The sequence below is a fragment of the Serinus canaria genome, chromosome 4A, assembly GCF_022539315.1.
Source record: "Serinus canaria isolate serCan28SL12 chromosome 4A, serCan2020, whole genome shotgun sequence".
Taxonomy (NCBI): domain Eukaryota; kingdom Metazoa; phylum Chordata; class Aves; order Passeriformes; family Fringillidae; genus Serinus; species Serinus canaria.
In genome coordinates this window covers 1886799-1904892 of record NC_066318.1, presented here as the reverse complement: position 1 = coordinate 1904892, position 18094 = coordinate 1886799, and the positions used below count along the sequence as shown (strand labels likewise).

Below are 18094 nucleotides of genomic sequence, written 5' to 3'. Positions count from 1 at the left end.
CACCCTGTGCCAGGGCCTGCCCACCCTCAGGGAACAATTCATAATTCCTCCCCTTCCCCACAGGGAAAATTCATAATTTCTTCCTCAAATCGACCCGTAAGTCATACAAAAACATGTGCTTGCATTGAAGTGATTTGGCTCAGTAGGAATGCTGCCATGTGACTGTAATTAAGAAGCTTATGATGGATGTAGGTGCTGTGTATGTACATATATATATATATGTATATTCCCGGCTACATCCCGCAGCATTGCTGCATGGCAGCTCAGGGCGGGCTCTGTGGATGAGGACACCGGAGCGCTGAGGGACGGTGAGGCCGAGGGGCAGGCGGGTTATAAGGGGACGGAGCCGGGACACGCCCCAGGCTCTCCCCGAGCGCTCCGCTCCCTCAGGCGGGGCCGCCGCTCCCTCCCGAGCGCTCCGCTCCCTCAGGCGGGGCCGCCGTTCCCTCCCGCCGCCGCCGGAACCCCCGCAGCCGCTCCCGCCCTTTCCGCCGGCGGCGCGCGTGACGGCGCCTCCCAAGATGGCGGACAACCTGCCCACAGAGTTCGATGTGGTGGTGGTGGGCACCGGTACGGGGCGGGACGGGCACGGGGGGCAGTGCTGACCCTGACAGGAGCCGAAGCTCCAAGGGGCGGCGGGGGAACGCGGGTTCCCAGCTGAGGGGCGGCAGCGGCGTCTGGGGAGGGCGGGCAGGGTGTGCGAGCGGCTGCTGAGGTACCCGCGGGGACGTCTCCGTGACACCGGTGGGGACATTGTCCCCAGCGCTCCGGGCATCGCAGCCCGCTCTAGGGCTGCTGAAATTAACCACTTCAGTGGTCAGCTTTGCTTAGAAATGGAGTTGTCACGGAGGGCCGTGTGCGGCTGGCCCTGAGAGGGATTTGCCGGGACCCCCGGCCCTGTGAGCGGGCACAAAGCTCCTGCCCCCATGCCTGAGATCGGGGGCTCCTTTGGTGCCTGGGAAAGCCTTGTCTGACTGACTGTGCCTCCCCTGGCAGCCCTTATTCCCGAAATGCCATCCTGCTGCTCAGGTTTGCTTTTGTGCAAGGAAAACAGCTCCGAAGAGCTGAACTTCTGTCTCGTTGCAGTGTATGTGTTATAGGCTGATAATATGTTTTTATCATATCCTGCAATACAAGTAGTTTTAAGTCTTCAAAGTAGTTTTTCTAATCTCTATGCCTGCTTTATAAATAACAGAAAACTTTTCGAGTCTTTCTCATTAAAGCACATTTCTCTGCCTATGAATGATTGCGTAAACCAGACATTTAATTCTCATATTTCTGCACTTTCTGTATCCTGTACAACTTCATCCTGTTCAGGTGAATAATGATGGAGACCTGGAGTGTCTCATTGTAACTAACCAAGATAAATTTTTAAATATTCCTTCAGAATTAAGATTCTTGGTGCTTGTGTAGCAAAATAATCTTGAATTATTGGAATAGATTTCTGTTTGTAGAGCCCAGTGAGAGTGACCTTGTTCAGATTGGTCTTGATAAGCCTTAAATTCAGCATGAAGCTCTAGTCTTAAAGTGCTTCACTGTTTAGAGGTCCCAAATTTACAGTCAGATTTTGTTTGCCTTTGTAAAGAGCTCAGGGTGTTGTTTGGAGCACAAATGGGAAAGCACTTCTCAATGTTACTGTTTTCCATGTGAAATTAACAACTCTGGTTTTGGAGTTTGCTGCTCTGTGAAATTATGTCCATGGGAGTTAAGATTCCTAGCACTTTGAAACAGAATGAATGAGTTTCTTAAAGAAATTGCTGATTTCAGTGTTCAACAGAAAAAATCAATCCCAGTGTATGTATAATTGTTTAAAAGAGTTCTGATTTATATCTGGAGTTTTTGAGTAATTATAAAACCATACTGCCCCCATTGTTTTGACCAAAACTGTGCTAAAAATGCAAAACTTAAGTTCTTGAGCAAAATAAGTGATCCTTTCTGTGTCTTAACCCTGTTCTGTGGAGTGGTTTGCAGTAATGAATCTGACTTTTTTTTATATGTGCTCAGATTTGAGAACACTTTGAGTGTGTGAGAAGGTTGGTTAATAATGAGAAGATGAATTACCAAACTGTAAGGGTGAAATATTAAACATTGCGTATCTTCTGTGTTTTTTGGGGATGATCTGTTTTTCACTGCCATGAGGTAAATATGCAGCAACTCAGAGGTTTGTGAAAATGGTATTAATGCTAAGCTATTTGCTATTCAAGCCATGGAGGGAACAAGGAACTGTCTGTGCCAGAGAGAGCAGGTCATGTGCAGCCATCAAACCCAATCTTCCCTGCTTTGGAGTGAGGTGTGATATTGGAGCTTTGATGCTGCAGGAGGGAGGTTCTCTGAGCTAAATTCTCTGAAATATTGCTGTATTTGGGGGTGTTGATTTATATTCAAGGATGCCTTTTGCCCACCTATAGAGAGTACTGCTCTAACTAGTTCCAAGATTCTCAGAGTTCTGCACTTCAGGAGTTGTTCTGTCTGTGCATTCCTATTTAATAAGAACATACACAAGTGGTGGTTAGCAGTGGTGAGTGACTGAGGGTTTTTAATCTGTATTAAATTTCTCAGTATGGAAGATGGTTCAGAGTAGAACTTTCATCTGTCTTCTCTTTGGGAAGTGACTCCTGAGGGAATATTTTAGCCTAGTCTTCAACTCTCTTATTTCTATTGCTGTCACCAGTGCTGAGTGTACCTATGAATATGCAATTGTCATACCATAATAATTAGAATGTTTGTGTTTAATGGTATTTTTAATGCATAGTAGTAATTGTATTAATTTCTGCAAATGTGGCCTTTTCCTGGTTTTATAACTTGTGCATCTATTAAATTTAGTAATTAGATTGAGTGGTAACATGAGATTTGAATTTGTTTTTATTTCAGGCTCATTTAACTGTTTCCCTGTAGTGAGCTTAGTGCAAATGGAACCTCAACTAAATTTTAGTCATCAGTGCTTCAGTTAATATCTTGGTTCAGTTAATTCATCAATATTGCTATGGGAAAAGGAAGTTTTCTTTTAGAAGAAAATCCTTTTCCTTAATTCAGGTATTTTCTTGCATGAGCAAGTTTAGAGCAAGGTGGATGTGGGTACAAAAAGACTCCTGGTGGGTACAGCAGCTGAAGTTTTGCTACTATCGTGGAATTGATCTCCATAGCTCTAAAGAAAACTGGATTGTCTCATGACATGAAACTGGTGAGCATAGCTTGAGGTTTTTCATGGCCAGCACAGTATGAGAATTAAAGCTGGTATGATGTTGTTTTGCTCTGCTTCCTTTTTTTGTTGCAGCCTTGAAGTCACTCTCCCCTCCCTGTCTCCTCCAGTCTCTCCTATCCTCCTTCCCTGCTTTGTGAGCTCAGTGCTGTGCTCCAGGTACCCATCAGCCAGGCAGGGTGGGTTTGTTGGATGGTTCTTGGCCAAAGCAGATATTCTCCAGGACCATCAGTCCTCAGACAGGTCTGCCATTTGGGGAGGTCTCTTCTCTGTGGTTTTTGGTCTGGAAGCAGACCTGGGGGTCAGTGGCAGACCTTTTGTCTTCAGGCAGTTGTCAAGTAGGAAAATTCTCAGGCAAAACATTCAGCAGTGCTGAGTTTAGGGCAGAAACCCCTGTAAATGCCAAGATTTGCAACTTTGTGGCTATGCAGAGTGGTGTGGATACAGGTGCAGGGTCATGTTTACCTTGGAATTTCTTCAGTGAATTGGATTGTATTCAGTCTGGATTTCTTGTCTCTGACACTCCCCAAGACCTGTGTTAACTGCTGGGAAAGTTGTAAAAGATATGGCTCTTTGAAAGGTGTTGTATTCACAAGTTTGTCTGCCAGTAATTCTAATTTTTTTTCTAAAAAAGAGTTATTCTTTATAAAAGCAGTCACAGTAAATATTCTAGTTCTATGCAATTTTCTTTCCATTCTGGTTTTCAGTGGTTATAAATAACACATGAAATGACTTTCAAGGTAGAAAGCAGGAATCCATTTTGAAATATTCTATAAAATAAGGAGTGATTTATGGTTTCATATGATTTTGGTTGAAAGCACTCGGGCTTTGCCAGGTCATCAAAGTCCTGTCAGGAGAATCTATTATTTATTGTTCGATATGCTGGGAGTGGTGTAAGTACTTCATGTTTATCTTATGTAAGTGTAGTGTGTTAGGGAAAATCACTCCCAGATACTAACACAATTTTAAAAATATACCTTGCAAGTAAACTAACCCAAATACTACAGATGCAAATTCTAAAGTAAACACTGAAGATTGATATAAAAAATAATAATTCCTAATAGTTTCATTGTTGCAGGATATTTTTAAAATGTGACTAAAATATTTTGTAATGCATCATTTGGGCTCATATTTTGGTTCCATTCTCTTATGTAACTGCAAAGTCTTCAGTTTGTATCAGCAGCTATTTAGAGTTGATGAAAGCTCAATGGAAAACCAGCTGAAGATGGATATTTTTTGACGTCAGTGGTCACTGTGGACTAACACAGTGGCACTGACTTGTAATGATGATGTCTGAAGGAGGAAATAGACCCACGTTTTATAATCATTTGTAGAAAAGTCATTGCCTGTCCATTTAAATGTCAAACAATATGAACACTGACTCACAGTCCTGTCCCGTGTCCTCTCTGTGTGTGTCCCCCTCTGTTATTTTTTTTAGTACTCTCCACATGTAAATGTACCTTTACCTTCTTTACTGATTTTTTTAATCTGACTGAAATGGAGGGGTTGTGTTCTGGCCTGGCTTCCAGTCTGGATTTTGGAGTGTAGCAGAGGTGCTGCCTGGGAGGTTTAGGCTCCCTCTGGTACCTCAGGCAGGTTTCTTTCCCAGATACTGTGCACTGTCCCTGGCTGCTCTTGTGGGAGAACTGATTGTTCTCTGAACCCTTTGTTGTCCTTCTCAGCCTGTTTGTGTTCTGCAGCTTTTCCAGATCATATTGCTGAGCTTACAGAATCAGAGCCTGTAGGACTCTACTGTGAAAAATACAGAGTAGGTCATCTGCATATCAAGGTGAAAAACTCCTTTAAAAAAGGCTTAGTAAGGTACTTTGACATTCCAGTCTGAATGAGGAACAGTGGCACTCCAGGGCTGTGGATCCCAGCAGGAAATGTGGTTTCACTGCCTGGAGAATGGAGTGGGTCCAGTCCTGCAGGAGCTGCTCTCTGGGGCAGTGCCAGAGAGAGCCCCTGCTGCTGCTAGCCAGGGAGATACCTGGAGCTGCTGCTGCAGGAGAGAAACTTCCTCAATATCCTTTCATGAAATGTTTACAGATGTGTAAGGAGCAAGGAGAGCGAGCTCTTTTCTCATGGGGAAGCAGAAGAGGAAGTGAAAGTATTAGAAGACTCGAGTGACAATAAAACTCAGTATGTGATTTGCTATACAGATCTTTTAATTCAAGTGCTTCACTTTGTCTGCTGCTATTGCTTTAAACCAGAGATTAGGCTCTGAGCTGTAGTTTGTGCTGGAGAACACTCTTCAGACAACACTGCTTGGTGTGAGTATAATTTTTAGTAAGAAGTTAAATTTTTATTTCAAGCCTAGGTGCTTGTATTCCTTTCCTAAATGTTCATTTACACCAGCTGGGAGATTGAATGGTTTTCATTGCCAAGTTCCTCTGATGAGACACAGATAACTGTAGGCAATTTCAGTGTAGGAGAAGAAACTTTATATTTGTGACTTCTTTCTTGACCAGTAACATGTTCTTACTTTTCTTAGTGGGTTGGCATTTCTATGCCATACTCTGTAATGCAGAAGTATTTTCTGATACTGCTCTGCAATACGAGCAAATATTAAAATGAATACATTTTAATAATCTTTATCTTAAAATATTACATACAAGAAGCATTTTAATTTGCAATTAATTATTAAATTCTTTTAAAATTTCACATATACAGAAAACCCACCATGACTATTTTGTAGTGAGCTCCTCCAGAGTCAGCTGCTCTTCTCTACTTAGAAGTTCAGATGCAAACAAAATGTGTTGCAGCTGGTGAACTGTCTGACTCCAGAAAATTGTTTTGAAATTGTCTGTGTTCCAACATTTTTATATATTTCCCTTCAACATTTTGTATTATGAAAAAGCCACTTGTGATTTATTTAGTAGATGGAGTGAAGCAAATTAAACATTTAAGCCTTTTCAAGATGGATCTTGTGTAATTCAGTAAAAACTTATCATCTGGATGACTGCAAGGCAGTTAGCAGTGAGCAGTTCAGGACCAGGATGCTCCCAGAGATGTGAAGCTGTTTAGTTTAGAAATTGCTTGGGGCAGTGACTCTCTCCTTTTCAGGGCACTGCAAGAGGCAGTGCAGCACTAGAGCTACAAGTACAGCTGCTAAGCAGGAGACACAATGTGTAAGCCTAAAATTAATTTTTGATCACACAGAGGTGAATTATAAGCTTTCATTATTTTGTAAGACTTCAGAAATTAATTGGCTTTTAAAACGGAATAAAAAACAGTTTTCCACCTTAGCGTTTATCTCAAACTTTAATTTTGTTGTATTGGAACTAAAAATAGAATTGGTTTTTGGATAACTAAATAATGTGTAGCTAATTCCTCTGTTTCTTTTTTACTTCTGAAACACTATTTTAGAAAATGAGAGTATGGCTGATTTTGTTTCATAGGGAATCTCCAAAAATTCATGTAATGGGGATTATCTTGGTCAGAGGTTACTGGAAACAACCAGACGCAGACTTCAAGGTCAGCTTGCAGCAGGCGCCTCTTTGAGATTTATGGAGATGAATCTGCCTGTTATGTATCCAGGAAGGCCGGGATGGAGGCAGAGCTCAGGCAGTGGCACTGAGGGTGAGTGCTGTGAGGGGCCAGTGCAGAGAAACCTTTCAGCTCAGCTCAGGACTGTCCTGAGCCCGCTGCTTGTGCTGCCCGCCGGGCTCCCTCCTCCTCCTCCTGCCCCGCCAGGCTCCCTCCTCCTGCCTGCAGCTGCTTCCAGGGCAGCCCTGCAGTCTCTCCCAGCACTTCCAGGGTGTGGTACAGAAACATTGGTACAAAACTCAGTTTCCTCTGTGTACTGAAGTGGCCATGCCGCCATGTTTGTTAATTTAATTAGATGTAATTAGTGTTACAATTCAGCCTGCTTGCCACTTTGTTTCTTTCCAGCGTGGGAAGTCAAACGCAGGAGGTTGAGTGTTCCTTGTCGTGAGAATCCAAATGCATTTCAAAATCTGAATATAATCCATTTTAGGGCTTTTGAGAAATCAAAGTTCAGATCAGGAGGCTGTTTCCAAGTAAGAACAGTTTCTAAAAACACATGTTCCTCTGTTACTGGGTTATCTGAAGGGGACCTATTTTGTACAACTCTTGGAGTGTGCTGTCGGAGACAGTTCAGCTTTCCATGCTGTGATTTTATAAACTGCCATTTCTCTAGCAGGCTTTTCCAAGATAGTTTTTTTCCTAGATGGAGAAGGACAATGTATAACCATATTGTAATTGTCCAGAACCCTCTTTCTTTGGAAGAGGATTATATTCAGTAACCATCACGCAATACAGGTCACACATAAGAGTAACTTGCATTTGGCAAAGCTGCCTCTTTTCCCTGTGCCCTTGTTTCTGTTGGAGAAGAGAATTCAGAAACTGGTGCCATGTGACAGTCTTATTTATTTCTTGGATTTCCTGAGGTGTTGTCCCCAAGAGCAAAGGGTGTCCTGTTCCAGCAGGTTGTTGGGAGCTCTCCAAAAGCTGGGGTGTGCCGGCTTCGCCTTCCAGCCACACTCCCACTCTCACCACTGGATATGTGGGGGGCTATGGTGTCTTAGAAGCACAGGGTTGGTGAAGAAAATTGATGCCAGCTTTCAAGAGCGAGGAAGCTAATTCAGGGAACAATTTCATCCAAGGTTAATGGAAGAACAGACCTCCAACACAGTATCAATTGGATCGAGCTTAAAGCAATCAGTTATGCCCTGGTAGCTATAACTCGGCCCAGGTCAGCCAGGCAGCACTGGTGATGTTTTACAACACTTTCTCAGTGGCTTTTATCAATAAGGAAGGAGAAACAAGTTTCTCAATTCCATTTCTAGAGTAATACTCTCTGTGCCCCAATGAGGGAAAGAAAAGCTTTTTTGGGAACTCCAAACAAAGAGTAGTTGTAGATTCTATTCCAGATAGTTTATAGAGGGAGCAAAATGAGCCATATATATAAACATGGGGGGACAGCTGAGTGTGGAGCTCTCACATAATGACTGTGTGCAGCCAGGCTCTCATGGCAGTCCTGAAGTCTGTGCTGCACTTATGGATTTTCTCCTTGTCTCCTTGGTCACAGTGGTCTGTGTTTTGAGCTTTTGTTTCTAAAAATTCAACTCTGAAGACTTATGGCCTTTCTAGGCTGTGAAACAAACATCCCAAGAACTGCTGCAACTGTTCATCCCTCCTTCTGCCCCCGGAGGTTAATTCTGTGTTAAACTCTCACTTGCTGTGGAAGGTCAGCAATGCAAAATTATTCTCACTTTTTCCGCTTTATCAGTTCAAAATAGGATTTTTTAAAAAACCCATTGAAAAAGTAATCATTAAAACCAGAAAATTCTCAGGGAAGTTGTAGGTGTATTTCTGGAAAATTTGTCGTGCCTGTCTTACACTTCCTTCTTTGTATTGATACAAATATTTATACTCTTGGACAACACCATGGAACTGCTCTCCGAAAAATTGACCATTTATTTGATTTGGAAGGAGGTCAGGAGGGGCAGATGATGAGGGCAGAGGTTGCACCTCTTTATTTTGATGATTCTGTTGGCCTTTGCTGGTTGGAAGAGTTGTTGAGGCTGTGGTCTGGTGTACCCAGCTCCCAGGGGATGTTTCCTAGACTGCAAGGTTTATTTGTTGGCGAAGGCACTGTTCTGTCTAAGGGACAGACAGTCCAGGCCTGGAATTGTGCTGGAGATGATGTTTGTCATGGAGTGAGCCAGAGTAGATTGTGCCCCTCCACAGCTGCTTTTTCCCCTTCCAGTTCTGTCTCTGCAGTTGCACCAGTGCAGCTGCTTCTGGTGCTGCTGGAAATCAGATCAGCCAAACGCTCCTTTCACTTCCTTTAATCTCATCCCTTAATTGAATCCATGGCCTAAGTGTCTTCTACTACCAGTCCTTAGGATTTTAATTGCTGATCCTGAATTACTTGCTTAAACAGCCAACAGATCATTGAAAAAGAGATTTGAGGGAAGTTAGTGCCACAGAGCTTAGCTGGTGAGCTGTCCTGCTTTTCTGAACCTGCTCCAGAATCCAAGGCATTTAACTGGGCATGTGAAATCTGGTGAGTGGGAGCAGACATTACAGAACAGCCCCACTTATTTATTGAACTCCACTGGGATCCTGTGCCATTCCAAGCATGTATTGCTGGCAGAGCTATCACAGCCTTTTGGTGTGCTGTTTTGCTGCATTTTTTTCCTAAATAAAGGGAAAATATACTGATTTGGTGGAGTGTAATTGCATAACGTGGGAGGTTTTGGTAGAGATATCACTCTTAAGGACAATCACAGTCCTTTTGTTCACTTTGAAGTGAACAAAAATGCCCTCAGGTAATACCTGTCTGCACTACCAAGGATGTGGTTACAGAGCACCCCACTGAGCTTTGGCTATCATTGTGCTGGCAGTTGCTCAGTCTGGTTATGAGGGCAGGGTCTGGAGAGAAGATGCTGGTTCCAAGCTTTAACTCAGTAGTGTTTGCAAGTGGTACGTGGCACACAGTTATTAAAAAAATAAAATTGCCCTTAAAAGGATCAGCAAAATGTTAAAGAGCACAGAATAGTGTTCATTATTTTAGTAGCATGAGACTAAAAATTTCAGTGACTCATATTGTAAAATTTCTTTTGTTTGAGTTGCCTGATTCTCACCAAGTTCTACCATTATTGCAATGTCCAATGTATCATTGCATGCTAAGTTCTAAGAACTGCCTGTGTCATTTCAGGTTTGCCTGAGTCCATTATTGCAGCAGCGTGTGCCAGAAGTGGCCAGAGAGTTCTTCATGTGGATTCGTAAGTTACTCCAGTAATTTCCCTTTCTGAGAGCTAAACTGCCTGGAAAGGTTTCTGTGTCTCTGTCAGTGTGGGCTGCAGGACTCCTGTCTCTTCATCTGGCACCAAGAAATGTTATGTTTCTGTCTCTGCCTTATTTTGGGGGTGTTATTTCCATCAATAGAGCAGGCAGTTTTTGGAAGCTAGCTCAGGGATTTGGAACATGAGTGCTGTGGTGAAGGATGCTGTGATGGCTCCTTCTTTGCTACAGGTTTAGTGCCCTTGGTTCTCATTCCTGACAGTAATTATCCCATTCTCTTGGTGAGAATGACTTGTGCTATTTCAGTTTTTTGTTTTCAGTGGCTCTCAAAGTCTGTAGTCGTATTGGCCACTGGAACTTTGATTTCTGTTATCCATGCCTGTTTTTAGCTATGATGAATATTACCTTTTAACAAAGTAAATTGTTCCCTTCAATGGTGATCAGAATTATTAATTAAATTTTTTCTCAGTGTATAAAGAAATGAGATTTGGGGTTACTGAAATAGCTGTGTTAGATGTGCTACTTTGATTAATCTTTGTGGGGAACAAAGGCCTGAGTTAAGTCAGGCACCAGGTATTGCTCACATATATGCATAAAGTCTTTGTTTATAGTTTACTTGCTCTCATTACCTTGTGTACCTTGTTTTATTACTTTTAATCTCCAGCCATGTTTGCATTTATCATAATATACTGCATAGGTGATTATGGGAGATAGTTTTGAAGTGGCCTATTATAAAATACTGAGTTCTGAGTTTGATTTATAAACACTGTCCAAGCATTGCCATCAGCAGTAGCTAATCTTATTCAAAATAGTCACTTCACTGCAGTGTTGCCATAAATTGCTGTAGACTGATTTTAAACTGAAGTTAGCTTCTGCCAACTAGTAATTGAAGGAGCTCTATTTCTCTGTGCCAGCTATCTGTCTCAATAAACATAAAATCTGTGGTTCTTCTCAGAGAGCTACATTTGCTGTAGATATTAATGAGCTGTTGACATGTGAAATTTCAAGGATATTTGTTAAATGATTTAGAAAAGTAATTTGCAATTTAAAATGTGGAGATTGGCACTCAGTTTAAATTTGAAGCTGCTGGAGAAAGGTAGATCAAGACTAGAAGTGGATTACTTGAAGTGAATATGCTTCCTGTACTAATTGTGCACATGCAAAGTACTTTCTCCTAACCACTTTGTCAAGTTTCTGCTTTTGGTCCTTTGTTTCTTTGCCTCTTTTAATTCTGTATCTGTAGTTATGCACCAGTTTGGTTTCTGAGGTGGGGCAGTTAGGGGTGAGGCATGTTTAGCTACATTTTGTATTTGATATTCAGCATCTATTTGTAGGCTTCAGTTTTCTTGTCTACATTCTTCCTCACTGGCTTATTTATCTTTCCACATAGAATTTAATTCAAAGGCAAAGGAGGGTCAAGATGCAGAATTTTAACTTCTGTGAGAAGTAGAGCAAACTGGGCATGTTTTGATTCTTGATACCTGTTACCTTTCCTATTGGCTATGCTTTGCCTGTAGAGCACTTGAGTATTTCTTATGTCCAAAATTATTTTATTGAACATCCAAAATTTTGCTGGGCCTTATTTCTGTGCCTCCCCAGTGAAGATCCCTGTTTGTGGTTTGTTCCACGTCCTGCTAGACAATTTGTCTCACTTTTTTTTTGTTTCAGAACTTGTAAAATAGATGTTGTAATAGACCCTGTGTCTTGATACAGCCCTCTTTTGGATCTTTAACTGCTGTGAAGTGAGGGAGCTGTGGGAGTACAGCAGCCAGAGAGCAAAACAGGTGCTGCTCTAAGCAGGTCAATTTCTTGCAAGAAAAACAAAGAAATTATTCAATTTCAATAAGGAAAACTAGGCAAAAAAAAAGTTAATTCTGGTGTCTTTTGAGCTTTTTTAAAAAGTTTTTTTTCTGTTTATTTTGGCTTAGGATACAATCTCACTGCAAAGGTGTTAGAGAGTAAAACATGGTCTCAGCTGGGCCATGGTAATTCCTTTTGGTCATGTTCATATCTCAGGATATAATGTGATGTAGCACGAGTGACTGCCACCATCAGCCACCCTTTTGTTGGGCTGAAGGATCTCAGGAGCTGTTTGGGTAAAACCCCTCCTCTTGAAAGCCAGGCAGCTCCTAAACACCATCACTGGGCCAGACTGGGAATCTCTAATACATCTGCCTGTGCACTAATGGGTGGCACAGGAAACTTTCTGGGTTTGAAACATAAATCATTTTGTGCTCAGATCCTTAAAATCGATGTGGCAGTAACTTCCTGTGCAAAAGACAGCTGCTCTGATGGCTCAGGACTTCTTTCTGGAAGATCAGAGGCAGGACAGTCACATTCAGGCAGCTCTTGGGGGAAATCCTGAGGCATCAGCAGCTTCTGTGCAGGCAGCTCTGAGTGTCACCGTGGGGGCTGAGCCATGGCCTGGCAAGGGCCAGCTCCCCACCAGGCAACAAATGCTTCTGCAGGCCTTAGGTTTTCATTGGGAGTCTCCTGCTTTCCCAAGTGGCCAGGTTCTAAAATTGCAGTCTGCAGAAGGGCACATTAGATATTTTCTTGGTTCAGATTCAGATTGGGAATCAGTCAGAAACAGTTTGTGATTTCAGTGTTCCAGACTGGAATTTGACAATTATTTCAGCCCTGGTAACTGAAGTAAAAAGTGAAAAGGTAACATAGGAGAAGAGACAAGGCAATTGCAGAGGTAAAATTGTACTTTAGCTACAATTTTACCTCTGCAATTAATTTTTTTTAGCTACAACTTCCAAAAGTTTGCAAAACTTTTTCTGCTGTTAGCTCTGAACTGCAGATTAGAGATTTGAAAATTGTGAAGGGAAAGGAGTGTTGTAATTCAGGTGAAATCCAGGTAACATGGGAGGAGTTGAGCAAATATAATTTAGGAAATAATGTATGGTAGGGAAGGATAACATCTGTGCTTTAACTTGGTAGAAAAAGTATTTTCCACCTCTGCTGTTACACCTTCAGAATGATTCCTGTTCTTAGTTAGGGAATAATTGGATTATAACCCTAAAAAAGGGAGAGAATATCCATCTTTGTAGTTTGCTGATATAGCAAGAGTAGAGGGGAGCTTAGGCCTGGAGATTTTGGGACAATATTTTAGCTTTAATTAGGCTTTGATCTTGACCATTACTTAAAGGAATTCCTCAGTTCATCTTCAGGGCAATTCTAACAGAAATATTTGGTTACAAAGGAGTCCTAATTGTAAAACCATTAGTCAGCTCTTCTCAGAATTCCTCTTCAAGACTTGCTCTAAACTTTGCTCATTATGTCAGTAATCATGTCTGCTCTGTCTTCCTTCTGTAGTGCTTTCAGATGAGAAAAATAAGCAATCCTGATTCATCATGTAGTGCAGGGAAACTAATTAAAATTCCAGGATAAAAAAAATCTGGAAGTTGCTACTTGAGGAGAGGAATATTTGAGATGGCATTACACAGCTTGGGAAGGGTGCTCATACACTAGGGGAAAGGAGGGACAGCTGTGGTTCATTTTCCTTTGGAGAGGGGCTGTGCCAGCTCCTCACAATGGATGGAGCTCCACAGCAGGTTGTGCAGTGCTTTGTTGAACACTTTAGGTTGCCTCAAAACTGGGTAAAACAAATAATTTCAAAGGAAAACCAAGCTGATGAACAGAGGAATGTTCACATGAAAGATGTCTGACAGCTCACAAACAAACTTTTGTAACTTTCTGTGAAAGTAATGTTAATTTTTCTTGCTGAAAGGTCTAACTTTAAATAGTCTAAATATGCATGACTTAATATGGGTGGAGAATCAAGAAACCCACTCCTAATTTTAGGCAGTTTTTTTCAGAGGTTTCTGTGATCATGCCATTGCTTGCTCCAACAGCTCTGTATTGTATTCCATATTCAAGAAACTTGCAACCAGAACAGCACATTTCCTTAAAAATAAATCTTCACTGCCATGGTTTTGGAAATCCCAGAAATGATAGATAATACTTGGATATTGAATTTTTTATTCTGTAGAATCTGAAGAAACATGAAAAAATTACCCTGCACCATTGAAAGCTTAAACAAAGCTGGAAGTTACCATCACATGCAACTGTCACAGTGTCTTCTACAGACTGAAATCTCACAGAATTGGGCATTTCATAGATTTAATCCCCATGGCTTTGTGTTCTATGTCAGTCACACAGAGTAAGGATGAGCTCCTGTTCCAGAGGATTGGAGTTCCTGCTTGGGAGGCACCTGCAGAAGGAGCTGTGCTGCTCAGTGCTGCCCACACTGCAGTGCAGGGCCTGCAACACCACCATCCCTTCCTGGAGCCACCTTTATTCAGTGAATGCTGGATTCTGTTGTCTTTGCAAAAGATGTCCTATTTATGTTCTTCACTATTGCCTTGCAGGAGCTGAAAGACTTTTTTAGGTCAGTTTGTAGTCAGGAGCAATTAGGCAGTGCTCAGCAGACATCTGTCCTTCATATGCTAAGTAAGCAGCGAGGTCCAGAGCAGCAGCCCCTGGTGCTGAGCAGGGCTGACACTCCTGTGAAGTCTCTGTCAGTGCAGATAAGCCCTGTCAAAAGGAGCCCATTGTAAATCTAGTCAGGAGAATCTAACCTGAATTTAGCTTTTCACTGTTATCACACTGATCTCTACAATTTAGAAGTGGAGGAGGTTATGATAAGATTGATTTAACAGCCTTCACATTATTCTTTAAAATGCAAACCTTATCTTCCTCCCTTAGCTATCTGTTCAGGAGGGTATTTTTGGTATCTTTGAGGCTTCTGAAGTGCCAGTACACATTGCTAGAAAACAGAGAAATACCTTTAATTTGGCAAGGACTGGTGACTTTTTAAAATGTAATTGCTCTAATATTCTTCTCAGTTAAGGATTTAAGATGTGCTATGCATGACAACAAAAGCCAACTAATCCAACAGATGTTTAGAGAAATATTGGTAGAGAAATTTTAAAAAGAGAGAGCAGAGACTTTCTTTGCTTAACTGCAGAACTATTAATTTTCTGTGATTTAAAAGCAGTAAATAATCTTTTTGCAAGCAAGAAGGTGGCAAATAGAAACTGGGAAGTGCTCAGGGAGGGATGATCACTTTGTACAAATCAGTTCCTTTGGCTCCACCTGCAGTACATGCAGTTCAATAAGTGTTTTGCCAGAGCATCTTCACAGTCTGTAATAGGAAAAATATGTTGTGCAAGCAGTAGATAAACAAGAAGCTGCACTTTCCTGTATTTGACATAATGAATAAGAGAACCAGTCTTGGCCAAAAAACAATATTATCTCTATTTTCCCTTTCTTCACACTATCTCTTGTGTTGTTCTCAGCATTATCCATTTACCCTGCAAATAATTTGATTTTGGACTATCGTGTGTTTGATCAGAGATGCATGCAAGGAGGAAAATGGAAATTTTGCATTTCATTAAGGGTTTCAAAATACTAATTTTTATCTATTCTGCATCTGAAAAATCTTGCCATGTAAAATGTTTTGAATGTATTATACTTGGTTGTTTCTTTCTTTAAATCTGGGAAAGTTGTTTTACCTGTCCAACAGGTTTTACTTTTGTTTTTTCTTTACAGGAGAAATTACTATGGTGGAAACTGGGCCAGCTTTAGTTTTTCAGGATTATTGTCCTGGATTAAAGAAAATCAGGTAAAAATTTCCCAAATTGTTTCTTTTTGGCCTCCTTACTATTGAATCTCTGTTGTTTGCATGATTTATTTCAAGACAAATCACCTCCCTGCTTTTGCTCTTTGGTAATTTGACAGATCAAAGAGGTTTGCAGTTCCCAGCTTTGCTGGTTGAGCCTCACCCATCTGGCCTGGCAGTCTGAGGCTCTGATGTTCCTGCCTTGTCAGTCTGATTGAGACCAGCCTGGTACTCAGCCACACTTCTGGGTCCTTGAGCTTAAAGAGAAGCAACTACACCACTGTTTCAGTTCCTTTAGGATAATTTGGTCTTTTCCATTTCCTCTCTGATGTTTCAGCCCTTTTGTTTGTCTCATTTGTATTCAGCTGATTCTTCCTTAGAGGCAGAGAAGTGGCTGCTGGATCCTTCCATTGAGATGTCCTGTAACCAGGACAAAAAGATGAATGCTGATAGTGTATTTTTCAATGACCAAAGTTTATCTGATTCATGGCAGTCCACTAGAAATCTTCCAGGGGGGATATTTATTCAGGAGATGGAGCACCAGGGCTGGATTTGCAAGTGGCTGCTCCGTTATTTACGGAAACGCTCGGAGCCTGTTGGGCCGTAGAAGATGGAAGTTCCTCAGCTCGGTCTCATGCCTGCTCTTTACACTGTGCTGCCTCCTGGCATAATCAGGGCACTTGCTCAGTGCAGAGCTTCATATTCTGAGTTGTGTTGTATGATTTAGAAATTCCTGTGTGCACAGATTAATACAATCCTCCAGATCACCAGGTTTTTCCAGGTGGTTTCCATTCAAAGAGTTTTGTCACAGAATCTGGAACTACCCTGGCTGTACCAAACCTGTCTTTTAGGAGATTGTGTTCCAAGTCACATTCAACTCTCTACTAAAGCCTTGATTTCATTTAACACTCTATTTCAGATTAATAGAGCCAGTGCTGTAGTACAAATGTTGGCAGGGTGTGATAAAGTAACCAGCTCTGACTGTTTTAACTCAAAAAACATAAATAGAAAAAAACATTAGGACAGTTAACAGGGTTTTTTTCCCCTTATATTATTAGATGGTACATATTATTTGTGTCTGGAGAGATTTATAGTTCAAGAACAGCCTGCACAGTACAATATGTAATTTTATACTTGTTCTCTTAAGCAAAAGACAGATCTCAGTGATGAATGTGAGGACTGGAGAAAACTGATCCTTGAGGATGAAGAAGCAATTCCTCTTAGCAGCAAGGATAAAACTATTCAACATGTAGAAGATTTCTGTTTTGGAGAGTAAGTAGAAAAGTAGAAAATCATGAGCAATTTTGCATGCCCAGGGTAAATTATCATATTGTGTTTTGGTTTTCAGGGTTTCACCATGCTGCCATGTTTCACATTGTCTCAAAAAGCAATCCTGCCCTCTGAAATGTTCTCATGTCCTTGTGCTTTGTTGAAATCAGTTCACTGAAACAACCTGATCCTCCTAAATGACCTCTCTGGGTGCAATGTAATTTGTTGGCCAACTTTGTGAGTTTGTGATTTACTTCTGAGCAGAAAACAGAAGTGTTGTGTTTAGATATTAGTAGTAATAGGCAGTTGTGCACTGCCTCAATTAAATTTTGCCATTCTTAATTTGCCTAAAAGGTGCTGTTCTCATAGGCAAAAATTAAACCCCTAAATTCATGTAAAATGAACCTCATACAAAAGAACAGCAGCACAAATGGACAACAGTACTGTAACTATGAAATAGTTGGGGTGAAATGATAAAGTATTATTTGCCCTTTGTCCTTTCTATATGCAATGATTTTAACTTACTGAAGTTTAATCCACTGAATATAAATTTAACTGTGGATTTATTTATTTATTTCTTTTTTATCTTCTGGATTTTGTACTGAACTGAACATTCTCCAGAATTCCTGAGAGGAAATTCTTTGAGATAGTTCTGTAAATTTAACCTTGAATCCATTAGAAAATACCATAGGTAGCTAAATGAAATGCTGACACATACTCATAAAGAAATACAGATTTCTTTCTGTAAACATCCTAAGTAGGGGAAAAAAGGTGTGAATTACATAAATACAATCTGAAGATCACAGACTGAGACTCTTCCAAGGTTCAGTGCTGCACAGTAATGGTGCTTGACTGGATTGCAGATAAAATGTAATGCTTGTTTTAAAGCAATAGCACTTGGATATTGTAATTGTCATCCTGTTGCCATAATAAATAATGTTCAGAACCAGGATTAAATCAGATGGAAAGGTTTCATAGTCTTTTAACTTTCTGTATCATTTCTGACTGATAGCTGGCTCCCAAATGAGTCCCCTGGCACTGAGATTTCACACTTAGAAGTGAGATTATACTTGGGTAAAATTAAGCTTTTAAGCATTCAACTTAGCTCAGTACAGTGCTGTCTGTCTTGGTCATCACCAAAAAGAAGACATTTCCCCCAAGGAACAAGGATAAGATTAATAAACCTGGCAAAGAAAAAGTTCCCTAAAAGAACTTCCAACTTT

The 18094-nt window shown here is 41.1% G+C and overlaps 1 protein-coding gene across 2 annotated transcripts in view; it reads left to right on the top strand.

The window, feature by feature from the left end:
• The first annotated feature begins 486 nt into the window (after positions 1-486).
• CHM (CHM Rab escort protein) overlaps positions 487-18094 on the top strand; it is a 51326-nt gene continuing 33718 nt past the window's right edge. Inside the window, exons 1-5 of one of the 2 annotated variants that reach the window (XM_030228930.2) lie at positions 5272-5341; positions 6601-6781; positions 9888-9954; positions 15533-15605; positions 16750-16874. In XM_030228930.2, coding sequence (XP_030084790.2) covers positions 6709-6781; positions 9888-9954; positions 15533-15605; positions 16750-16874 — 338 coding nt within the window. In that variant the 5' untranslated portion in view covers positions 5272-5341; positions 6601-6708. Of the gene's footprint in view, positions 571-5271; positions 5342-6600; positions 6782-9887; positions 9955-15532; positions 15606-16749; positions 16875-18094 lie in introns of those variants that run through there. The other variant, XM_050974427.1, reaches the window with a different exon arrangement.